The sequence below is a fragment of the Juglans microcarpa x Juglans regia genome, chromosome 3S (assembly GCF_004785595.1).
Source record: "Juglans microcarpa x Juglans regia isolate MS1-56 chromosome 3S, Jm3101_v1.0, whole genome shotgun sequence".
Taxonomy (NCBI): Eukaryota; Viridiplantae; Streptophyta; class Magnoliopsida; order Fagales; family Juglandaceae; genus Juglans; species Juglans microcarpa x Juglans regia.
The window spans coordinates 15,192,847-15,219,978 of record NC_054599.1 but is presented as its reverse complement, the minus strand read 5'-3'; the positions used below and the strand labels follow the sequence as shown (position 1 = coordinate 15,219,978).

Sequence of the window (27,132 nt, the reverse complement as noted above, 5' to 3'; positions counted from 1 at the left end):
ACAGTGTAAAATACACTGTGGCCGTGGGTCACAGATACCCACTTTTCAACGAGGACAAACGAAGACCCAAAAATGGTAGGGTAGGGCCTAGGGAGGTCGGTGAAGCTAGTGGTGGTGGTGGTTTGCCGTGGGTGGCGGCGCAAGGGGTGGTTTTAGGCCAAAAATGTACAAATCGGAAATGGGCTTGGTGGGGCTTCACCGGTGACGGATCGGAGCTGGGGTTGGGTCCAATGGATTGCCAAGAAGTCGGGGATGAAGTGGTAGGAAGATGGTGGCCAATGGCGGTGCGACGGCGGCGCAACGGCGGAAAGAGTGCCGCGGCTTCGAAGGGCTACTGGTGGTTAACGGCGGCACGGATGGAGGTGAGGTTGGTGGGGTGAGGTCACCGGCGGCTGGGGAATCTAGCGGGCTGGGCGGTGAAGGCCACCGCCGGCTCACGGCGGCGCTGGCGTGAAGGTGGCCCGCGGCTTCGTGGGGTGCGTGTGGGCTACCGGCGGCGAGGTAGGGGCTAAGATTTGGGGAGTGAGGTCGCCGGAGGGAGGGGGAGCTGGTCGGCCGGGCGGTGTCGCGCACGGCGGCGCGACGGCGGCGGGCTGGGCGGTGAGGAAGAACGGACGGAGAGAGAGAGAGAGAGGGAGAGGGAGTTGCGCGGGGAGGGAAAAAAAATAAAGAAGAAAAAAGAAAAGAAAGAAAAGAAAAAGGAAGGAAAGAAAAAAATAGAGGGAAAAGAAATGAGGTCCAATCCTCATAACTTGGGTCACAAAAATGATCCAACGGAGATGATTTTAAAACCACAAGTTAAATAAAATAATTTAAACGTAATGGTAAAGTCAAATTGAAATAATTAAATCCCACAGTAATTAATTTAAATATTAAAAGCAATTTAGATGCATAACAATAAATAAATATTTGGAAAGCACATAAAAATAATTTTCACCAAATTAAAATCATAGAAATAAACTTACTAAAAATCTAACCAATTTAAAATAAGAGAATAAATTTTAATTACATAAAAATAATTCTTTCAGTAAAAATACACTAAAATACGGGGTGTTACACTGTGCATGAGCAGGGGAGTGTGAAGCATATGGCTTGGCTAGAGAGTCCACACTTGTTTGGCAGAAGTGAAACCAAAGACGAGAGAAAGGACTTTATTTGTTTGAGTAGCAATCAGCCATCCTAGGACAAACTAGTCTTTCTTGTTCCACAAAACATATTCGGGATTAATGTTCTTAGTATGCTTTCTCTCAAAGTCACAAAAAAATTGCTCAGGACGGGGTTCGGGAGCATCTACAAATCCGAGCAAATCATTGCTACGTAGAACAGGTAGCAGCTGTGAGACCCAATTAAGATAATTGGTACCGTCGATCTTCATCGAAACTAGCTAAGAAAAGTTCGGTTGAAAGAAAACCAAGGGAGCAATAGGATTAGCAGAAGCCATTGATGATGGAAAAAAAGGACAGGAACTTGATTGAGCGTGAGCTATAAACGCTTTGATACCAAGAAAGAATTGTATAAAATGGTGTTGGTTCAACTTACCAAGACCAAAACATATATTCACTTATATATATGATTACAACTTGATGATCATATACTTTGTACAAGGCAAGAATAAAGAGCTAAGTGTATATTTTGTACAACGAAAGATTAAAGAGTTAAGGGAAAGAAATATCAAAAGAGATGCAGCAGATCCTAAACAAAGCTGTAGTCACGCAGATGCAACAGCCTCTGCTTCTAATAAGGCAAGTTGACTATGATTGTTCTTAACACTACCCGCCCTCTCATCCGAAGAAGAAAAAAATGCTAGTCATAGAATGTAGATACACTCAAAATTGCAAGATTTTATTTTATTTTTTTTACAGTGATGCCATAAAATGTTAAATATTATGCCATGAAATGAGAGAGAAGGGTTGAAATGAAAATATGATAACTTTCGAGTAGTGGGAAAAGAAACTTAGAGGAGGGAGAAATTAATTTAAAATGTTTATAGTTGTGAACAGTATCCTCTATATCTAGCGGGATTACTGTATCAAAGTGTATAATAAAGATGAAATATAAAATTCATTGGAATGGACTTTTGAATAACTCTCTTCATATTTTACAAAAGCTATTGCATGTGAATGCTGAACCCTATATACAATTCGTGACACCGCCGCCCTATTGGACTGAATGAGTTTTGGGAGCAGGGACAGGGTGTAGATTTGTAAAATGCAGTCAAAAGTAGCCAGTAGGTGGGACGCATCCAGTAAATAAACTAGTGAAGATCGATGGAGACGGCTTCGCAAGAATGGTTAGAATTTAAACGCACAGGAATTGGGATAGCGATATATATACGGTAGCTGTGTCTTGCTTTCTTCATTCCAACTTACAATTCTCGATCACCATTTTAAATGTTTGCGTGAAAGAGTTTTTTGCGCCATTGCAGCCGTCACCTTTGAAAACTAGCACCTTTGCCTCTTAATTAATTATTGTGCAAATTCAGAACTGATTTTTCAAGTTTTAAAATTATTTTTACGTTGATCTTTCGCATGCATCACCAAATTATAACGGCAAGGGAGACGCTCTGTTGGTAGGCTTTCCACTATCATCACCTTCCCCTCAGAGGTACCTTTCGCTGTCTTTACAAATATCTCTTTTTCAGTTTTTTATGCCATGGATATGGCAATGGTTTTATGAACAAAATTTCTGTATATTTATTTTCCTTTCATTATATCAGCCTGGGTTTTTTTGTTCTATTTTTTATAAAGAAGATGACGAAACTTCAATTTTATTGATAATCATCACTTATAGTAGAGAAAAACCGTGACAACAAGCAGGACACTAGGAGGGTATTAACAAGTTTTTGTTTTTTTGTTTTCTTTGTTTTATTTTTTATAAAGAAGATGACTAAACTCTAATTTTATCGATAATCATCACTTATAGCTAAATATCTTCTTGAAATGTTTGAACCGTTTCATTTTTTTAAGTTTCTGCTTATCTTACACGTACAGTTTGAATAATTTTCTGTTCGATATCTATTCGTTTGACCGTAGCGAGCTAATTTTAAATTCGGATAGTCCCAAGTATTTGGTACAAAAGAAGGGTATTAAGAAGGAGGGGTACAGGTCACGTATACAGTTTAAATGAGATAAGATGAGATATTTAATTGAAAGTTGAATAAAATATTAATGTTATAATATTATTTTTATTTTGGGATTTGAAAAGTTAAATTGTTTATTATATTTTGTATAGAAGTTTGAAAAAATTGTAATAATTATATGAGATGAGATTATATGAGATAATTTGGTTTTGTATAACCAAACCAACCCGAGCAACCTTGACGAGTAACGAGAGAAGCTGGCCTGGGGGAGAGAACGAAATTACTGTTCCAATTATTTATGGAAAATTAGGCATACCACCTCGAAATTGAAATAGTTAGGTATGTTTAGATAATTGAGATGAGATAAAAATTATATAAATAATAGTAAAATAATTTGTAAATAGTAGTGAAATAGTTTGAGTTCAGATGTTTTATAAGATTTTGGGAAGGAAAATTCTATACATCACACTACTATTTCACTTTTATCCCACTATATAAGATGTAACACATTTATTACTATTAAATAATAATTTATTGGATGCTTCTTTCTCATCTAATAGTGATGAATATGTCACATCATATTTTGTAAGATGAAAGTAAGATGAGAGCATGATGTATAGCATTACTCTAATTAGTTAACAATTTAAAATTTAAAATTATTTTATATTTGAGTGATATTTGAAAGTAAAATTATGAAAAATTTTGAGATACTCATCTCACTTTCCAAATATGGTCTTATTTTATTCTCAAATTAAAATCCATATCAGTTTTGTGTTTTGAATAAAACCTCTCTTTCATTTCATTCATAAAAGCATTATTCAATACAATGCTTATCAAACTGTACATATCTATCAATAACTGTAGGACTGTAGGACCCAGTCCCTCCTCTAACTATACCCTCTCCTCTTCACTTGTTTGGAGGACTGTCTATAAATGGACACTCTCAGAGTAACTCATTGCAAACAAAGATGGAGGCTTCAATGGATCTTTATGCTGTGCCCCTGTGGCTGAGGCTCTCCCTTCTCTTTCTTCTCCCTCTACTGCTTCTTCTGAAAAACAAAATCAATGGTCCAAAACAAAAGAAGCGCCTTCCACCAGGCCCTCCTACTCTTCCCATTATTGGGAACATGCACCAGCTTGGTGAATTGGCTCACAAATCTTTGTCGCAACTTTCCAAAAAATATGGCCCAATCATGCTCCTCAAAATCGGTTCTAAAACAATTATTAACATCTCTTCAGCTGAGGCTGCAAGACAAGTCTTAAAGGTTCATGATCTTGACTGTTGCAGCAGACCTGTCTCTTCCACCGCCGGGAGACTGACGTACAATTTCAAAGACATAGTTTTCGCACCTTACGGTGATTATTGGAGAGAAATGAGGAAAATCTGTGCTCTTGAGCTTTTTAGCGTGGCTAGGGTGCAGTCATATCGCTTTATTAGGGAAGAAGAAGTAGGTTCTCTTGTTAATTCAATTTCTCAGTCTGCATCTTCTGCAACCCCTGTTGATCTTTCTGAGAAGATGTTGGCTCTCACAGCAAATATACTCTGTCGGACTGCTTTCGGAAAGAATTTTCGTGGGAGTGGTTTGGATAATGGAAGGCTTCGAGAAGTGGTTCATGAGGCCGAAGTCATGTTTGCAAGCTTCAGTGCAACTGAATTCTTTCCATACGTGGGATGGATTATTGACAGGCTCTCTGGTCGGATTCGAAGACTCGAAAAGATTTTTCGTGGTTTGGATGATTTTCTGCAACAGGCCATTGATCTTCATCTCAAGCCCCAGAAGACAGAACAAGACCACGAAGACCTTATCGACGTGCTGCTGAGAATAGAGAGGGATCAGCAAACCAACACTGGTGCTCCTCCGTTCAATAAAGATAACATTAAGGCCATCCTCTTCGTAAGGACTCGATCTTTCCTACCATGGTTTTTTTATCACGTTTCCTCGTGTTTTCTCCATTAATCTTAATTTCTTGAGTTGATCAGGTCTTAGGTTTGTATGATCTAATCATCATTATGCAATCTTTCTTTCTGTATGTCAGGATATGTTTTTGGGTGGAAGCAACACTGCTGCAGTCACCATGCTATGGGCAATGGCGGAGCTTGCAAGGAACCCACGAGCGATGAAGAAAGCACAAGATGAAGTCAGAAATGTCGTTGGAAACAGAGGAAAAGTCACCGAAAGCGACATAACTCATCTTCATTACCTGAAGATGATAATCAAAGAAACATTTAGATTGCACCCTCCAGCCGCAATCCTTCTTCCAAGACAAACCATGGCAGACGTTACGATCGGCGGTTATGACATTGGCCCCAACTCGTTGCTCCAAGTAAATGCTTGGGCGCTAGGACGAGACCCTGAATACTGGAAGAATCCAGAAGAGTTCTACCCAGAAAGGTTCGTTGATAGCTCTATCGATTATAAAGGACAACATTTTGAGTTATTGCCATTTGGATCTGGTCGAAGAGGTTGTCCTGGGATATACATGGGAGCGACCACCGTAGAACTTTCACTTGCGAATCTTTTATATTGTTTCGATTGGAAAGTGCCCTCAGGGATGAAGGAGAAGGACATAAACATGGAAGAATCGACTGGTGCTGGCCTTACGCAGAAAAGACTACCTCTGAACCTTGTCCCAGTCAAAGTGTTTTAGTGCACTGTCAAATGATACACTCTGATAATCATAATAAAAAACACTTCTGTGTGACAAAAGAGTTTGGAAATAAGTTTATGTGAATTTTGATTGTGATGGCCACTGTGTTTAATTTGGCCTTTTATAGTTAAGTAATGGTATGTAGACCACATGTGGTATTGTTATCTCGAGTTTCAAGAGTTTCTTTTGCTTGAAACCTTGATTTTGTGTTTGATAAATTTACAAGCTTCTTCAATTCAACATGCAGCCATTTGAATTTGATTGCTTCTTTTCTAGATTATTTTGAGCTCAGCGATTTTGTTCATCATCAAATGTGCGTAGAATTTGTACTCCCTCGAATCAACGTGCCTTGCTTTAAGCCATATATAAATAATTACAGATCAAAAGTCCCTGTTGAATTTCATGTTTGGTATTGTATTGTCGTGGGTAATATAATTTTTTAGTTTTAAAGTTTTTAGTTGTAATAATAAGTTACACTACAACAGAATTTGGTTTTTGTGACGGACAAAACTATCACAAAAAATAAGCAAACCGTCACAACATTTTTTTTGTGACGGTTTGAGACCGCCACTTAAAAGGCGTCACATAATGTTTTTTGTGACGGTTGGACGTCTTTTGTGAGATGTAACATTCGAACGTGATATTTTTTGTGACAATTAAAAACTGTCACAAAAATTAACATTTGGACGTATAAACCGACATTCGAACGTTGACACAACCGATTAACGTTCGCACGTAAAAAAATTGACGTTCGTTGTTTTTGCTTCGCACGAATGATATTTACGTTCGAATGTTAACTCGATGACTTTTGAATGTAACATTCGGATGTTAAAGGAGAAGAGTTTGAACATATCATTTTTAACGTTTGGATTTTAGTTTGTCGTTTGAATGTATCAATTCTCATCATTCGAACATCTAGATTGTTTGTGCGAGTGTCTTATATTCGAACGTTTTGTTCAAATTCGCTGGCATTTTGTTCGAATGTTGATTCGAACGTGAATCAATGTTTGAATATTTGTTCTTTACATGTGAACGTTATGATCAGAAATAGTGATTTCATAAAATTAAAAAACATACAAATTGTTTCATATTATACCATAAATGTAACAACTAATAATGTTGTATAGAGTTATTTTATCACCTAAATAGTGTCCACCTTTACAATTAATATTAATGCATCCTTCATCTCCTCTTAAAGGGTTTTCCTCTGTAGAGGCTTCTGCCTGTCGTAGTATAGGATCTCTTTTGATTTTGCAAACTGGAGGCTGGGGGTAGAATGGAGGAGGGGTTAGAGGAAATGTACAAGAGAATGTCTCTGACGGTGAAGGAAAGTGAGGATGTTTGTAATACCCCGTATTTTTTTAGCGTCTTTATTTATTTTATGTGGAAGATTTTTTTTATATAATTAATTTAAATATTATTGTTCTTGTTTTAAAAATTTATCAAATTTTTCTCGATGGATTTATTTTATAATTTTTAAGTTGTGAAATTTATTTGGATGTGCTTTGGTGTTATTATTTAATGTTTGTTTTTAAATTTGCGTTTTGCTTTAATGAATAATTTTATTGTTGGACTTTAATTATTATTGTTTTTTTTTCTTTTTTTCTTTTTCTTTTTCTTTTCCCTTTTTTTTTTCTCCCACGCATGGCACTACACGGTGCACGTCTATCTCTTTTCTTTCTCTAGGGTTTTCTTAGCACCCGTATATTTTTCACAGTTACACCCTAGACCTTCGAAACTACCCTGTGCCGTCGCTGCCACCAGCCTCCAGAGTTCACCATCGTGCAGCCCTCCTAGTTCGACGTCAACTTCCATCTCCACTCATGTAAAACCGACGCCACCGTTAGCGTCCTTCACCTAGGCTCAACGCCTCTCTGTGCACCATCATGTCCGTCTCGGCCTCAGCCACAGCAGCATGCCGTTACCGTGAGAGCGTCCCACTCATACAAGGAGGTAAACAACCGCGGGAAACCATTGCACCACGTGAGATGCTGAGCAAGCGGATCGCACGGCAAGAGACTCATCCGCGCACGGCCAAAAGCCATCCTACATCTTCACCGTTTTATCCAACCGTCTCCTAGAAAACCGCAGCCTCCCAAGGAAGTCAAGTCGCCGCTTGCTCCTCCTCAACGCTGCCATGCGCCGCCACTGTGACCCAGCCGTGAACCCGTAGCCTTCGATAGCCATCCCGCAGCCTCTGTTTTTCACTCCCGAAACAAAGGATGGTTCTCCTCCTACCGTGAGCCATTGCAACCTTTAACCACCGTGAGCTTCTTCACGTTGCAGCTCCAGAAACCGCCGGCGAAGTTTTCCATCACCCCAGGTCCGCCTCTTGCCGCCCCGCCGCACGGTATCTCCCTCTCTGTTTTCTGTCTCTCACGTTGGTTTACTCTCCCGTAAGCTCTCTCTCACCGTGCATCTCTCTCTCTCTCTTTCTCGTCCAGTGCATAGCCACCGAGTGCACCACCTCCCGTCGCACTTCACCATCTTGGTGAGTCCCTGCCGCCACTACATGTTTTTCGTTTATTCTGTTGTTTGTCTATCGTCTGTTTTACGTATAGGGTGCTTATATATATATTTGTGCTTATATATATATTTATATATATATATATGTGTGTGTGTGTGTGTGTGTGTGTGTATTTATAAGTAAAGTTTTAACTTGGGCACTTACTAGTTTTAACCTAATATATATTGGGAAAGTTCACGGTTTGAGTTTCGGCTGAGAAGAAATTTTTATGTGTTGAGTTTATATTTAATTAGGATTTTGTTTTAAGTTTTAATAAATATTATATTGTATTTTGATAATATTGTTAGTTAAAGTAAGTAAATCTATTTTTCATAAGAGGTGAGTTTTTCATGAATTATTTTAGGAAAAGTTTAGTAATCAATGTATTCTTTTTATTTATAAAATATTGTTGGTATTTTAGATATTTTGAATATTAATTTTTATTGAGTTCTATAAGTATCATAATACTTTTTCGATAAATTTTCTTCTCCAGTACGATTTCGATTAAGTGAATATTGTTGGTCTTAGAAAATGTTGGTATTTTAGGTATTATGAGAATTTTAGGTTTTGAGGTTCTTAAAATAGGTTCTTTTAGCATTTTTAAGTTTTAATATCGAAATACGTGGTTGATTGGAAATTTATGGAAGTTACGTGATTATTTTATAGGTGACGATTAATATTTGTTCGGTATTTTTGAGGAAAGTTCTGAAAAGCTAAGAAGTCCAGGTAAGCGGGGTTCCTATGCTATACTTGCATTAAAATAAAATGAACTAAGGTCCTTCTTGGAAAATGTGCATGTTTGGTTATAAAACGAAATCTGAAAACAACCTCAGATATTTGTTCTGCATTACTCATAAGATTCTGTTTAAGAATGAAGTATTTTCTGTCATGACTGGTTTAGACATGAGCTTATTTCTGATATTCTGTTTTTGAACTTTGAAAAAGAGAGCAAATATGAAATTTTGTGCATAAAGTATGTTTTGTGATCTGATTCTGTTCTGTTTTGTACTCTGTTATGATGTGGCATCTGAAAAACCTTTGGCATGACTTTCTGACTCCGATTTTGACTCTGATATGGTGATTCTGATTCTGTTTTGCTCTGATATGTGGCCCTGTCACGGGATATAATAGTGACCTCTGGCCCTGTCACGGGATATAATAATGACCTCTGGCCCTGTCACGAGAGATAATAGTGACCTCTGGCCCGCCACGGGATATAATAGTGGTTTTCTGTTCTGAGTGCAATCGCTTTGGTAACACGGTGATTTATGTTCTGCTTGGCTTTCCGCAGGATGCACAACCCTACCACTGGGGTTAAACATGGTCTATGTTCTGATATGATATGATAAGGCGAAGTTGTTCAGTCATGTTGTGCCAAAGGAGTCTTTGAACATGAAAAGTTAGTTTCTAAATATGAAATATTTGAGAAGTCGCTCTGATTTTATGATAAAACGTATTTGTTTGAGATTTGCATATTGATACTGAAATGTTTCGTTTTTGCATTCCGAACTCTGTGAAAATACTCATGTTTACACACTAGTATATGTCCTCTGCTTACTGAGTTGTTGATAATTCACCCCTTATCTCCATTCATTTTTCAGATGATTTTTGAATAGACCAGCTAAGGATCAGGATTATGGAGTATCGGTGAGATGATTTTTAAGCATAGTGGATTACTCATAGAAGATTTTTGAGAAGTGGTGGATTTTATTAAGAGACTTTGTAGTATTCTGATGACGTTATATTTTGGAGTCTATAAATTTGTTGATTATCAGGTTATATGAGTTAACTCTCCGGACCCTCGGGGACGGGGCGTTACAAGGTTATTGTGGAGACCCATAAACTGGAATTGGCCGCCCTTAGTGGTGGTAATTGTTTGCTAGTTAAACTGCTCACCGATCATCATTATAATCAGGAAGCTTTAAGATGACAATGAAGAAAGCATGGAGACCGGTCAGGAAAGTTCAGTTCAGAGAATTAAACCCTGTAATCTTGTTGGTAGAGTTTGAAGATCTCCCTGATAAGGATCGAGTTATAAGAGATGGTCCTTGGTAGTTTGATAAGCAATTGGTGCTGGTAAAGGAGGTTGAAGGGCACAAACAAGTCCATCAGATTCATCTTACTGAGGCCCTTTTCTAGGTGTGTTTGCATGACCTTCCTTTAATTGCCAGAACTGACTACATTGGTCATTCGATTGGAGACACTATAGGTAAAGTGAAGGTAGTTGATGTTGATGAGGGAGAAATGGCGTGGGGGGAATTCATGCGGGTTCGGAATAACATTGATATTACAAAGCCACTGCTACAAGGGGAGATGCTTAATATTGGTTCTGTTGATCCTATTTGGGTTAGATGCTCTTACGAACGGCTCCCTGATTTTTGTTACTGTTGTGGCTGCCTAGGCCATAACCATATGGATTGCGAGCTATGGAAAGTCTAGCCAGGATAAGTTCGAAAAATATGGTTTCCCTATGGAAGTTGGTTGCGTGCAGGTAGTCCAAGTTTTTGACAGTGGTCTCAACGACCACATTCGAGTGGTACCGGGAATCGAGCTCATGTAAATGCTCCAACGTTGGGCTCCGGCACAAAAGATTCTACTAAGGAAGTTGGCAAAATGTCAGAGATGTTGTAGAGATTACAGAAATTGAAGTGGTGAAGAATCAGCAGTTGACTGATAAGGATGGGAGTCCTGATATTACGAATTCGTTGCCATCCTTAAATCCCATAAATTTCGGCTTGAATGATTTGGCGTCTAGGAAGGAAACAGATAATGGTGTCGTGCCAATACTTGATGAAGGGATGGGTCAAAATTTGAATTCAGTGAATGGGCAGACGGAAAACACGCAAACGTTAGAAGATCTTAATCCCATGAACTTCGGAGTGAATAATACGGTGGTTGAGCAGCACACAGATGTTAGACTTACACAGCCGTTGAGTGAGGATGGGGTGGGAAGTGCTGTGGATCAGGCACAAGATCTTATGGGCTTGTAAGATATGTTAATACGGTCCGAAATAGGAGAACCAAGAACCGAGGTTGGGCCTAAGCTTGCCCAACAAAAGGGCCTGGATCTAATGGGACGAAAGAGGCTTGACATTTTGAAAGGGGCTAAGTGGAAGCAAATGTCTATTATTAATAGCATTTCATCTCCAAGTTCAGATAGCTCACAACGGACATCTTCAATGTAACACTGGGGTTCAGCAACAAGTCGTTCTATAAAAGTTTTGTTTTTGGACTTATATGTATGAAGAGCTTATTTATTTCTTTATTTAAAGTATTTTTTTTATTAGATTACGAGCCTAAAATCTTTGTTTTGGCAGATTATGATTTTATTCAGCTTGATAATTAGGTTGTTTTTCTAAAGGGCCAAGGTGATAATTGAGCCGAGAAATTCCTGAACAAGTTGGATTATTTTTTAGAAATTGAGTCGAGACTCATGACTCAAGAAAAAGCCCAAGACCCACCAAGCCCACACCCATTTGTTTTTAAACCATGAAAACCAACTATCCATTTTATGATAATTTTCGCCGCCACAAAGGATTCCACTCCCACACACGTCTCCCTCATTTTCTCTTGGGTTTTTCCATCATATATATATATATATATATATATATATATATATATATATATATATATATATATATATACGTACCTGCATGTTAGTTTACCAAGCCTATAGCTGCCGCAATACTCCCACAGCAGTCTCCACCCACGCACGCACAGAAGCTCCATCCACAAACCATCGTCCGTTGCGATCACTTCCCTCCTTCCCTCATCCTCCAGTGTGCACGTTGCGTGAAGCCCAGCAGCCGCATCTCTTTGTGTCAACCACGGGACCACCGTGGAACTGCCACCAGCAACCTCCTTGCCCAGACTTGCATGAGTCCTCTGTCCGTTTGCCATACGACACGACCACCACCTTGTAGAAACCATAAGCCGCAACCTACACCACGTACCGAGAGTCATCCACGGAGGATACACTAGCCATACTCCCCTTTTCTCTTTTATTCACCTTAACCATCAGCCCTTTAAATCTCCGCCCTTCACCTCCGTGCCCAGCCCACGCGAGATCGGCAACCACCTACATAGAGAACTGAAGACCCTTGTTTTTACCCTCCAAAACAGAGCATCTACCACTCCATTGTGAGCCCCTGCAACCACCACAACCAAGAGCCAAACGCGTCGGAAACGTCCACAATACGTTCCTGTTATGTGCTGCACCACCGTTCTGCACTGCTGCCGTCCCAAACCACCACCCTTCCTCTCGGTAACATATCTCCCCCGTACATTGTGACCCTCTTGCTCTCTCTCCCTCACAGTTGATTCTCTCTCTCTCTCGCTCATCTCTTTCTCCCTCTCTCAGTGTTCTGCCATCGTGTCTCTGCCACCTTCCATTGGCCTGCCCTGCCGCGATCTCCTTCAGTCACGGTGAACCTCAATATCGCGTACGTGGCCTCTGCTTTCCTTCAAATAATTTTGGTTTACATAAGTATATTACATGGTTCTAAGTTATATTTTACACTAATATTGTTAATTACTTTTTTACCCTTTCAACTGTAAGTTATGCTAAGGTGTTTTAAAAATTTTATTATGTGTTAATAAACTCTTATTTAATTATGATTACATAAAATTATTTTAGCACGTTATTAAGTAAAGATTTATTTTAAATGTAAACAATATTGGTGTAATGTTATTTTTACATTTTAGATATGATTTAGTCTATTAAAAAATAGTTATGGTTTATTTTAAAATATTTTGGGATATGTATATTATCTCATATTAAACTTTATAAGTTGTTTTCAATAATAAATAGGTCAGACTTATAAATGTTTATGTCAAAGTTATTAAATCAACATTGATGATTTTAGAAAGTGATGATTTGTAATTTTAGGTTTTGAGGAAGTAAATAGGTTATTTTAGAAGCTTAGGATTAAATATCGAAATACGTGATTAATTGAAAATTTACGAGAATTACGTGATTATTTTATAGGTGACACTTAATTATTGTTCAACATTTTTTAGGAAAATTCTGAAAAAGCTAAAAAGTCCAGGTAAGCGGGGTTCCTATGCTAGACTTTGCATTAAAATAAAATGAGCTGAGGTTGACTTTTCGGAAAATATACATATTTGGTTATGAAAAGAAATTTGAACTACCTCAATTATTTGTTCTGCATTATTCATGAGATTTTGTTTAAGAAGAAAGTATTTTTTGTCATGACTGATGTAAACATGAGCTTATTTTTGACATTCTGTTTCTGAACTTTGAAAAAGAGAGCGAATATGAAATTTTGTGCATAAAATATGTTTTGTGATATGATTTTGTTCTGTTCTGAAGATTTTCTGTACTTTGATATGATATGATGTGATTTATGAAAACTTCTGGCATAACATTTTATTTCTGTTTTTGTTCCATTCTGACCGCACCATAGGTGTAAAACTATAGCCTCTGTTCGGGTTGGTACCAACTTTTCTGTTTCTGGTGCACCCACTTTGGAAACAAAGTGGTTTCTGCGTGGTCTTTCCTATGTGTACACTCGAGGCTCCGAGAATGAATAAGGGAAGATTCACATTCTGTTTCTGCTCAGTTAGCTATTGGGGTTTGCACAACCCTACCACTTGGGTTAAACATAGTATTTTTTCTGATATGATAAGATAAGATGTGATGTTTCAATTTATGCTATGCCAAAGAGATTTTGATTCTGAATAATTTTGAACTTTCGCTCTGATATTTTTGGATAACATGTTCTGATGCTGTATTTTGAAAACAATATTCTGATTCTGCATTCAGAAAGAAAATATTTTGTTCTGCATTATGAACTCTGTAAATGCTCATGTTTATACACTAGTATATATCCTCTGCTTATTGAGTTGTTGATAACTCACCCCTTATCTCCATATATTTTTCAGATGATTTTGAATAGTCCAGCTAAGGATCAGGATTATGGAGCATCGGTGAGATGATTATTTAGGCATAGTGGATTACTCATAGAAGATTTCTGAGAATCGGCAGATTTTAATAAGAGATTTTGTAGTATTCTGATACCTTTATATTTTGGAGTCTGTAAATATATTGATGAATTGTGAGTTTTAAGTTATAGGGAGTAACTCTTCGATCCGTACGGAATCAGAGCGTTACATTCAACCCGTAAGCAAAAGGCAAAGGTAGAGGATAGTGAGGATACTGTCAAAAGCACTAAGCGAAGGCATGCTAGGTGTATTTCGACAGAGGGACTTGCGGAGTCCCAAATTTCCATATCGGCAATGGCTGACGATTAGCATCGCCGAGAGCTATGAAACTCAGTTGGAATGTCCGTGGGCTTAGGAACCCACGCGGCATTCAGACTCTTCACAATCTCATCAAGAAGGAAGCTCCCGACATTATGTTTCTTCAGGAAACCAGGTTACAGGTGCATGATTTTGATTCTTGTAAGTTTAAGCTTGGATTTAGTAACAGTTTGGTAGTGAGTAGTGAGGGAAGGAGTGGTGGTATTGTGATGGTGTGGGGAAGGGATGTTCATTTAACAATTCTAAATTACTCAAAATTCCATATTGAGGCATGTGTTATGGTGGATGGGATTAGTACGGATAAGTTCTTTCTTATAGGGGTTTATGGGCATCTGGACCATAGCTTTAGACACAAGACGTGGGATTTGAATCGTTCCTTGTGTAGACAGGATGATGATGCATGGTTTGTGTTTGAGGATTTTAATGAAATCCTCTATCAGTATGAAAAGTGGGGAGGCCGAGATAGGCCTAAAAGACAGATGCTGGATTTTTGAAAGGTTATTAATGATTGTTTATTGAGGGATATTGGTTTTAGTGGTCCCAAATATACATGGTGTAATGAGAAGGAGTCTAGCTCGAGTATCAGTGTATGACTGGATAGATTTTTTGGGAATCCACAATGGTGGACTCGATTTGCACAAGCGAGAGTCATACATGAAGGGGCTGCTTACTTGAATCATATACCCATTTGGTTGCATTCAGAAGCTGTTGTTTTGGAAAGGAGAAGGGAGAAGCTATTTAGGTTTGAACCCATGTGGTTAGGAGAGAAAGGTTGTGATAACATTGTGGAAGATACCTGGAGGAGGGGCACTAATAGCAACTCTATGTATGATTTGATGAATAAGATCTCAAATTGTGACCAACGGCTTCAAGCATGGAATCACACTAGTTTTGGCGATGTACAGAAGAAACTAAAACAAGCTAAGCTTCAATTAAGGCAATTGCAAGAAAGTGACCCAATGAGTTTAAGAAGGGCTAAACAGCAGGCTAACAGGGATGATATTTAGAAGTGGCTAAACCGGGATGAAGTTATGTGGAGGCAAAGGTCCAAGGCATTTTGGCTTAGGGAGGGGGACTACTACTTGAAGTTTTTCCATAGAAAGGCTTCTCATAGAAGGATGAAGAATTTTAATGAAAAATTGCAAAATGATAAGGGGGAATGGCAGGAAGGGGAGTTGAGGGATGGTTTGATTACTGAATATTTTCAGAAGCTATTTACGACTACAGATCAAAGAGGTCCCATGGATTTTTTTGATGCACTGGCAGGAAGGGTTTCTAATGCTATAATTGATGATTTATCCAAAATGTATACAAAGGCTGAAGTTCAGGAGGCTCTAAAGCAGATGGATCCAGCCAAAGCCCCAGGACCCGATGGTAAGGCTACATTGTTTTTCCAAAAATATTGGCATCTTGTTGGTAATTCTGTTACTCATGCTGTTTTAGATGCTTTAAATAATGGGTCTTTTCCATCTTCTTTAAACCATACTTTTATAACATTAATTCCAAAGAAGAAGAACCCAGTGAAGGTAGCAGATTTTAGACCCATTAGTCTGTGCAATATGGTCTACAAATTGATTTCGAAAGTGATAGCCAATAGAATGAAGAAGTGTTTGCCTAGCCTTATCTCAGACTCACAATGTGCTTTTGTGCCTGGTCATTTAATTACTGATAATGTGCTTGTGGCTTTTGAGTTAGTTCACTATCTAAAAAGATAGAGGATAAGAAAGGCTATATGTCCCTTAAACTTGATATGAGTAAAGCCTAAGACAGAATTGAGTGGGATTTCTTAGAAAAGGTGATGGGTACCATGGGTTTTGATAACAATTTGGTTAAGTTGATTATGTGTTGTGTTAAAACTGCTACTTTTTCAGTGCTAGTGAATGGGGAACCAAAAGGAAATATAGTTCCAAGTAGAGGCTTAAGATGAGGGGACACATTGTCCCCTTATCTATTCTTGTTATGTTCTGAATGACTCATTTCTTTACTAAAAGCTGCTGCTCTTGACCATGATATTCCTAGGATCAAAATATGTAGAGGTTCTCCTTTCATAAACCACTTACTGTTTGTTGATGATTCTGTAATATTTTGTAAAGTAGATGTGGGGGAAACTAGGAAGATTCAAGCCTTATTGGAGAGATATGAGCTAGCGTCGGGTCAAAAAATTAGTAAGGAAAAAACAGCCATGGCTTTTTCAGGCAATGTCTTGCTTGTAAGGAAGAATGAGTTAATGCAGTTATGGGTGTTCAAGGGGTTCAACAGTATGAAAAGTACCTAGGATTACCTCCTGATGTTGGAAGATCAAAATCCAAGGCATTTTCTGATATCAAGCAAAGAGTATGGAAAAAATTGCAGTGCTGGAAGGAGCAGTTATTATCACAAGGTGGGAGAGAAATTCTGATTAAAGCAGTTGCCATCTCCATTCCAACCTACTCAATGAGTTGCTTTCTGTTACCTGCTGGTTTTTGTACTGAGTTGGAGGTAATGATGGCTAAATTTTGGTGGGGTTAGAGGAACAAAGAAATGAAGATACATTGGCTAAGTTGGCAAAAAATGTGTGATTCGAAGGGGAAAGGAGGTCTGGGTTTTAAGTCTCTACATGGTTTTAATTTGGCTTTGTTAGCCAAACAAAGTTGGCGCATCTTGAAAGAAACAGATTCTTTGTTGCATAAAATTTACAAAGCCAGATATTTTCCTAATGGTTCTTTGTTGAAAGCTAGACTAGGACAAAACCCATCTTTTGCATGGCGAGGTATTTTGGAAGGTAAGGAGTTATTGAAGCATGGTTGTGTATGGAAAATTAGGGATGGGAGGACTGCAAAGTTGTGGAAGACCCCTGGATACTTGGACACCAAGCATTCGTGCAGGAACATATTGATCTCAGAGTTGATTTCCAAGAAGCTTCCATGGCTAGTTTGATAGATACTCAGGCTGGAGGGTGGAATGTGGCACAATTGAGGGCTCTCTTCAATCCAAACATAGTTGCAGACATTTTGAAGGTGCCTCTCTACCTTAGGGAACAACCAGATCACTAGATTTGGTCTCAAGAGCAAAGTGAAAAGTTTAGTGTAAGAAGTTGTTACAAGCTGGTTATGGAGAGAGGAAACATGATACTACAGGGGATGTTCAAACTCAAACCAACAAAGGAAACTCTGGAAGGCCTTGTGGAAAATGAAAGTCCCAAATAAAATTAAAATTTTCGCTTGGCGGGCATGCAAAGAGGGATTACCTTCAAAATTGAACTTGTACAAGAGACATGTCTTATCAGATGTTTCCTGTTGTTTCTGCAGGGAAGGGGTTGAAAACCTTGCACATGCCATATTTTATTGTCAGTCTATATTTCCTACATGGAATTCTTATGTGTCTCTAATGCAATCTTTGGACAGAAATATGGCTATTATGCAAGTTGCTATGAAGGTAGTTTGAGCAGGGTAAGGAAGGGGAGTTAGCCTTAATGTTTTGTCTTGCTTGGGGTTTCTGGTGGAGGAGGAACCAGATGGTGCATGAGCAGAAAAATGTAGAGGTGACGCAGGTCATTGACAATACATTATCTGTGTTCAATTCTTTTAAGGAAATACGTCTGCTTCCACGGCCTATGATTCAAAGCTTTTATGACTACAAGCCACCTCCCACAAAGTGGTTAAAAGTCAATGTTGATGGTGTTGTTTTTAGGGATATTAACAAAGCTGGTGTGGGTTTGGTGCTTTGAAATGATAAGGGTGAAGTTCTCTGGGTAGCTACCAAGGTTGAAGAGGAAGGGATTGATATGAAAGCTATTGAACTACTAGCTATATTTCGAGCTTTACAATTGTGTGCGGGTATGGAAATTAACAAGTTAGTAGTGGAGTCAGATTGTTTGATGGCAGTGCAAGTGTTGAATGCAGAACTTGAAGTTGCAGCTATGCTTGAGGCCCTAGTACTTGAAATTAGGAAGCTTCAGGCTTTATATACCGAATGCCAAATACAACATGTTTATAGAGAAGGAAATGAGGTAGCCCACAAGCTTGCCCGTTATGCATGGAATGTTGAGATTATCATAATGTGGTTTGATTGTTTTCCAGACTTTCTTTCCCAAGCCATTTGGTTTGATAAATGTTTGTAAACTCTATTCTATTAATGAAATGTTTGTTCCTTATAAAATAAAATAAAATAATGTCTTATAGAGTTGCAAAAATAGAAAATAAAAATTTCTAATACTGATAATGATATATTGATCATTTCTTTTTATTTCCAAGCCCACTGTGATCCTGCTGAATTGACATAACATGTTCCATCTGAACCATCATCTCCCTCTGCACTTACTCTTGGACTTCAATGTGTATTCTCTCATTGCGGTCTCTTTGTTGCTTCTGTAAATGCGTCTCTAAATCAGATTGTCACGATAAGAGAGACTCCAACTCCTGCTATCTCGACTTCATTTGCTCAATTTCTTAGTGTGATGCATCTATATCTTTAGTAAGATTGTTAATTTCCAAAGTCGAGGTCTTGGAGGATGAACTAACACGCTTGAAAAAACGTCCCAAACCTTTTACCAAACCATATTTGTTCTGGAGTATTTGCGAGAATATGTCTATGTCACTAGGATAGAATTCCTTAGAGGTTAATTGGATCTCAATCATTTTTTCTTGCAATTACAACAAAAATATGATAATAAAGCTCACATATTAAAAGAAATGAGGAATCAAACATAATATGTTAGTACATGTTGCATAATTTAGTCACAGGAAATAGCATCACTTATATGATTATTTTTAGCGACAGGATCAACCCACTCACTGTGATCATCAGTGTGAGTAGCAGCATAGACATGAATGAGGGAGAAATTTTTGGGATCATCATGTTTCTAACAAAGCTACATTAGTAAATTTAAAAAATAATGTTAGTACTTAAATCAAATAATATGATAAAAATGAGTGAGAATTAATAAGTTATCAATTACCATTTTATCGACAAGATGCTGGAATGACCTTGAGCCGGCGTGATGGTGGATTGTCAAAGTCATTCTATTCTGTACAATGATAGAAATTAAGTGTTGTAGGTGAAATTAACAATGTTAAATATAATATATGAAACCAATATAGATGTAAATAACTTATAGGGAATAAATCTAAAATACCTGATAATCTGGACTTGCGAAAAGATCACAACACTTTCTCCAATTGTCTAACTACATTTTTTGTAAAGGAGACTGAACAGCCTCTTCCAACGTCTCGAACTTCTTGAAGTGGTCATGGCATTGTCCCTTGTGATGCCGAAATAAGGTAGCCATCAACTCATCCACAGTTCATACATCCTTGCTATGGCCAAAATTGTGGTCCAATTCATCTTAAGAAGTGAATTGCATCAAATATATGAAATCAAAACAACTCTAAATAAATTTACGTTTGTATATAAACTCACCAATACGCGACTCTAAATGTGATCATTTACCTTATTTGGAATATCTCTCCATGATCGCAAATAAAATGGGGCATAAGCATGGATTAGTGTGCTGACATAGGAGGCAAGCGATGCTGCACTATCATCCACTCCTCCAGTGAAGCTATCAGGAATGTTGAACTTGATTTTTTCGTGCCTTCTATTTCTTTCAAGAGCAAGGCCACGTATGTAGCCAAGCTTGCGACATGACAATGCATCAATTAATATTTTTAAAATAATTAAATACAGTCTCCAAAGTATTGAAATATAATTAATTATCAACAAGATTTTCTTATTGGTAGGTGTTGAATGGCTTTCTGTCTCTTATGTATTAACTTGTTCAGGAGCGGAGTCCTCAGCTGGGGAGTCATGAATGGGTTTAGGACTTGGGGGAGGAGGCACATTTCTTCATTGTCGTTTTGGTGGCATCCTTGAAAATAATTAATATTTGTTTAAAAAAAATTAGTATAGAATAATTTATAAAAAATATATTGTATGTCACCTATGTAAATAAAATACATAATATTTTTATTCTTCATCTCCAGATATATTTTTCATGCTTGTTTCAGAATTGACTTCAATAACATCTCATCTTCTTCTTCGGCTTCTTGATTGACTTTCTCTTCGAACTCTTCTTCTTCTTCTTTAGACTCTTCTTATTCTTCTTCTTCACTTTCTTCATGAACTGAATGATCATTTAATACGGATGGGTCGAGATGTACGGGTGGGACGTCATCTCTACATAAGGGGATTAGTTCAAGTGCACCGAGATCAACAAATAAATTTATACCCTTTCCATCTTCCTGGTAGGCCTCTATAATCGGAGTGTCATCTTCGTCTCCACTAGGGTCGTGATTCGCTACCATTCATGCATCATATATATTCCGAGGCACAAATTTTTGTATGACTCGCTAAGCTATCTCTCAACTATCTTCATCGGCCCCTTTCATTGGATCAACCAAGTAATAGACTTGGGTAGCTTGACAAGCTAATACGAATTGATTATCTTCGTACCATTTACATGTAGTATTGACACTCGTAAAGTGACTATCCCTATGTATCGAAATCTGACCACCGCCTATATCCCACCAATCACATTTAAAAACATATGTCACATTCTCACCCATGTATTTTAATCCAATAATGTCACGTATGATACCATAGTAGTCAATTTCATCTATTCCATGACTTTTCTCGACCAACACAACACAGTTTTGTGTCTTTCGATTACGTTCACGGTCCATAGTATGAAATCTATAACCTTGAACCATGCATGCAGTGTATCGAAGTGCTCTGTGTGAGGGATCACGGGCCAATACATGCATTTAAAAAGAAACTGATGTGGAATCATTAGCACGTTTTTCCAAGATCTAATAATTGAAATAGTAACAAAAGTATTAAAAGTAAATAAGAACTAAAATGGCTCAAAGTGATTTTAAGTCATGGGACGTTTGAAATGCATATGCGTTGTTCAAACCATCCGGAAAATTCTTCTTCATGTATCGCCTTTATATTCTCCACGCCTTCTATCCTAAGTTTGTCCATGTGCTCACTGTATGGAAGTACAAAAAAATAGGATATGTGCATTACATAATATGTTATATAATAATATTTTTAATTAGAATTATTCTAAGTATGCAGTGAAATACCAGAGGTAGTCATCAATCTCCTAACAATTAGTCAACACGTACCACCGAGCTTGTCCTAACTCTCCACCAATTAAGTCATATCCCATTTGTGCATCCAAGGGCCGTACATTCTGGGAAAACATTGATAGCTCATGAGGGGGAGGAGCAGCAATATCAGTATTCCGCTCTTCACGATTAAATAGTGTCTCAACACCACGAAGATATAGAGAGCAAAATGTCAGCCATTCATCGTTTATATAAGCCTCTACTATTGAACCCTTAGCTCGAGCTTTATTCCCAACAATGCGCTTTAATCTACCCAAATATCTTTCAACTGGATACATCCAACAGAACTGCACCAGGCCACCTAACATTACCTCCCGAGGTAAATGTATTGCTAAATGGACCATTACATCGAAAAATGATGGTGAAAAGATCTGCTCGAATTTACACAATATAGTAGCAATGTCTTCTTCCAACTTGTTAACATATCTTGATTTACAACCTGAGAGCTTAAATATTTGAAAACATGCAAACTTTGGTTATGGTAACATGTACATTAGAAGTCAGTTTACCATGAATTCCCACCGATAACAATTTTTGCAAAAATACATCACAATTATGACTTTTCAATCCACTTATTTTCCAGTCATCAGGGCTTATGCATCTATCGAGATTGGATGCATAACCATCTGGCAACTTCATACCTTGCAACCACTTGCAAAAATCCATCCTCTCTTCTCTTGTCATTGTAAAATATGCATGCGGCATAACCACCCTATTGCCTTCCATTCACAAATGCAAATTATGATTAATTCTCATTATCTCAAGATTTTTCCACGTCTTAATAGTGTCATTCGTCCGTTTGTTAATGCTCATCAATGTCCCTAGAACATTGTCACAAATATTATTTTCTATGTGCATTACATCCAAACTATGTTGTAACATACATGATGACCAATACGGCAAGTCAAAGAAAATACTACGTTTTATCCAATTCAATTATGTAGGACCTCATTTTCTGTTGTTCTTTTCTCTACCTTTGCCAAAATTGTTCGTTATAACTTTCCATAACTGTTCGACTATCTCGTCCCTAGTCAACTCTTCAGTGCAGTTCTGTCCTCAACTCTCCCACCAAATTTAGCGCATTCTTTTCGGCATGCATGATTTCCTAACAGATATCGTCGATGGCCCATGAAGCACATCCTTTGCAAATATTTTAGCCACTCGCTAACAGTTTCTTTATTACACGTAGAGCATGCTAACTTCCCTTTAGTACTCCAGCCGAAAAATCATTTAGCATCCACATTACTACAACATGCATCTGGAAAGATGTCGATGTATATGCATCAAAAGTTCTGACTCCCGTTTCCCATAGATCTTTCAACTCTTTTATTAACGGATGCATGAATACGTCAATATCATTCCCAAGTGATCTTGGGCCGAGGATAAGTAAAGTTAACAAAAAGTTTAGTACCTTCTTGCACCTCCATGGTGGAAGATTATACAGAATCAACATAGGGGCCAAGTGCTGTAACTTATACTCCTATTGCCAAAGGGATTGAACCATCCGTTGTCAGTCCTAGATGAAACTCTAAGTATTGATCATCAAACCTTTGCCACGCAAGTGAGTCAGATGCGTGCCTCATATATTCGTCATCCTTAACTCTTTTCTCCTCGTGCCAACTCATATCCTGAGCTGTTTTGTTAAACATATATAGCCTCTGCAATCTGGGTTTCATCAGGAAATAACACAAAATGTTCACCAGAATATTTTTCTTACCCTTCCACCTTGACTCTCCGCATACAAGACAAGCTTGTTTTTCCTCATTGTCTTTCCAAAATAAAACACAATTATTATTGCATGCATGTATGAAATTGTACTCAAACTCTAATCCCTTTCTCAATTGTTTCGCTTCATGAAAATTCTTTGGCAATGCAGAACCTTTAGGAAGCACCTCATTAAACAAGTCCAAGACCATGTTGATTGCTTTTGCCGACATCTCACACAACGACTTAATGTGAAGCAATCGTACAATAAACGACATTTTGCTATGTTTTGTACATCTAGGATAAAGCTCACGCTTTGCATCTTCCCACATTTTAGAGAAATTTTCCGATTTAGTCCCTCGTCCACTTGAGGCATCCTTGTCCATTTCATCCATAAACATCTCAGTTTCAATGTCACCCAACATCTCCACCATCTCATCCCACTCTTTAAGGTCATCTCACTTGATATCTTCATCCATGTGCTGCATATCAATACCATGATCGAACATAACCTCGGTTGATTTTTCGTATGGCTCGCTATGGAATACCCATTGGGTATACCTCAAATCCATACCATTCACAAATATATGACTTTCTACTTCATCCAATCCTATAGCACACCTATTTTTGCACTCACAACATGGACAGTTTATGTAACATCGACTATCAGCAGTGGCTGAAGCAAAATCAATGAAGGCTCTAACTCCACATGCATACACAACATAGTCATTTCCAAGTCTATCGCCAAGACGCATCGAACTTTTATCCATTTCTAAAAAAAATCTAGTGATTAGTATAATGCAAATTAATTTCAAATGCATCACATGCTCCAATTCTCACTGCTCTTTAGATCTTTGGTAGTTGGTCTTATCCCATTCAAGATTATATCATCCATATTGCACAAATTTTGTCACTCTTCTACTTTCCATGTTAAAAGAAATTTCAGCAGCACCTCCCCATAGTTCTCCAAGTATATATGTTCACAAAGAGGGATTTTCACCCTGTGAACAGTATACCCGAAGAACAAATGAGGAAGATACTAAAATCTCATACTAAAGATGTAAAGTAGGAGTAACAAAAATATACAATATAGATAATATAATCTCAAACTGTCTACACTGGACAATTCAGGAATTAGTGAATACTTAAATGTGCACTAATTCACATACAGGACTAAGGTTATTCATGCAATGTTACTCAAAATCTAACAAATGACATATACATATATACAACACACAAGCTATATCGAGAGTTATTTATTAAGTATGCTATTTCTTACTTAGTACTCTTTTATCTTGAATGTTTTATTTTATTTTTTATCTTTTTGACAAGAGATGAGGTCACATGTCCAAGAGTGATCTCGACCCACTTTTATTAGAAAAAACCTCACTTATGGTAGAGGAAAACTATGGCAACATCTAAGACCCCATAGGATTTACATAAATGCCCATCCCATGACAGAATGACCAAAACTTTGACAACTAAAAACCAACATAAACCAACTAGGACACTTATTAAAGAGATCTATACAATGACTAACGACTGATCAACGTAAACGTAAACAAAGAGCCTGCATCAACGTAAATGAATACGTAAGCGCAAACACAAAACGCCCGCACTAACGTAAACGAAAAACAAAGTCAAAGCATGCACGACAACAAAAATATAAACGTAATGGCCTCCAACCCAGAAGGCCACATGAGAACTACCTCTTTCTTAAGCACGGCAAACCACATTTATCCAAACATAAAATCCCTTTGAGTTCCCTTGGAATGTTAGCCGATGTAAGCTAGCTTCTGCTTAATCCCAGTACTACCAGCTTTAGCAAGCCAGTCCGTAGCTCTATTTCACTCTCGAAACACGTCTAAACCGACTATTGAGGCCTCGGATGAACAAGAAATTTCTTTTCAAAAATCTTCCAAGTACCAAACCAGACATCTGCCTTTCTCCAGCCATTTCACAACCAAAGATGAGTCTAATTCAACAACAATATTCACCAATCCCATGGCCTTACGTCTGCGCAATCCAAATAGAACCCCTAACAACTCAGCTTTATTATTTGAACGAAAGCCAATATGTTCAGAATAGGCAAAAATTAGATTTCCCTCATGATCAATTAACTTAAATGTTTTTTTTTAATAAGTATGTTATCATGAATTAACATTTTATATAATATCTTATTAATTAATTATATTTGTATATATAAATTAAATTAAAGTTAAAGCTATTATTTATTTATTAATCATTTGTTTTTCTTAGTTATTTACTAAGTATGTTATTTCTTACTTAGTACTCTTTTATCTTAAATGTTTTTTTTAATAAGTATGGTATCATGAATTAGCTTTTTGTATAATATCTTATTAATTAATTTATATTAGTATATATAAATTAAATTAAAGTTAAAAATATTATTTGTTTTTTAATTATTTGTTTTTTACTTATTTACTATGTATGATATTTCTTACTTAGTACTCTTTTATCTTAAATGTTTTATTTAATAAGTATGTTATCATGAATTCGCTTTTCGTATAATATCTTATTAATTAATTTATATTAGTATATATAAATTAAATTAAAGTTAAAAATATTATTTATTTTTTAATCATTTGTTTTCTATTATTTATTTACTATGCTATTTCTTTCTTAGTACTCCTTTATCTTTAATGTCTTATTTAATGTTTTATTTTAGAAATTTATCTTATTAATTAATTAATGTTTTACTTTGTACTCTTTTACCTAATTGTATCTCCTACATTCACAACATATTCACAATTAAATACCAATACATTCACAATATATTCATAACATATTCTTATTAAATTCACAATCAATTATCTAAAGACGTATTCACAATATCCAACCATATTCAAAATAAATTATACAACATATTCACAATATCCAAACATATTCACAATCAATTATATAACATATTCACAACATCCAAACAACATATTCACAATATCCAAACATATTCACAGTATCCAACATATTCACAATATCCAAACATATTCACATACTCACATTTTCACAACAATATTCACAACAAAATGTAGAAATATACCTAGCAATTTCCTCACAATATTAATCCCCAACAAATGCCAAGCTTCCCCCAAGAAATAATCCTTTAAACAAAAGCACAATACTAGTTAGTACAAAATAAATAATACATAGAAAAGTCACAACATTATTCAAAATAAATAAAAAAATATAATACTAACCTCACAATATTAAACTTTTTTCTCTCTAACTCTCTCTCACTCTAACTCTCTCTCTCTCCAACGCTTTCTCTCACTCTCTCTCCCTCACGATTACTCTCTCTCACTGAATTAGCCATGTAACATGAGGAAGGCACAGATTAAATGCTCCAAACTTGTCTGGGGCGACATTAATTTTTTTCAAAATTTTTGGACTTATTGCAGCAACCAAACTCGTTGCAATAGGTGTTCCGTACTCAAGCAACAATGTATTAAAGGCACCCTCGAGCTATTGCAGTGACATTTTAAATGAAAATTCGCCACATCAAAATTCCGGTCAGTTAAAACGTCACAATATACATTCACATGTTACGTGAAATCTTGGTTCCTGCTGAAAGAACTGCCTAATTTTTAACACTCACAAATGTTTGAATGTACAATAGTTCACGTGCGAACGTTACGTTAATAATCCCAAAACAAGCATAGATCATGTGGATTAAGTTCGAATGTATAATTCAAAATGTTCGCACATTTTGTTTATGATTTCACATGTGGATGACCCCTAATTCACGCTGGAAAGATCCCACCATTTTTCCATTCATGTTTGCA

The 27,132-nt window shown here is 37.1% G+C and overlaps 1 protein-coding gene and 1 long non-coding RNA gene across 2 annotated transcripts; both read left to right on the top strand.

Annotated features, from left to right (window-relative positions):
* Positions 1-3,965: 3,965 nt before the first annotated feature.
* On the top strand, positions 3,966-5,924 carry LOC121258876 (cytochrome P450 71B34-like). The gene is made up of 2 exons (XM_041160408.1): positions 3,966-4,974; positions 5,117-5,924. Exons 1-2 carry the CDS (start codon positions 4,048-4,050, stop codon positions 5,726-5,728), a joined length of 1,539 nt encoding a protein of 512 aa, XP_041016342.1. The 5' UTR covers positions 3,966-4,047; the 3' UTR covers positions 5,729-5,924.
* A 1,955-nt stretch (positions 5,925-7,879) lies between these two features.
* LOC121258433 lies at positions 7,880-8,937 on the top strand. The gene is made up of 3 exons (XR_005939401.1): positions 7,880-8,051; positions 8,173-8,219; positions 8,901-8,937. It is a non-coding gene; the product is annotated as an uncharacterized LOC121258433 (long non-coding RNA).
* Positions 8,938-27,132: the final 18,195 nt, after the last annotated feature.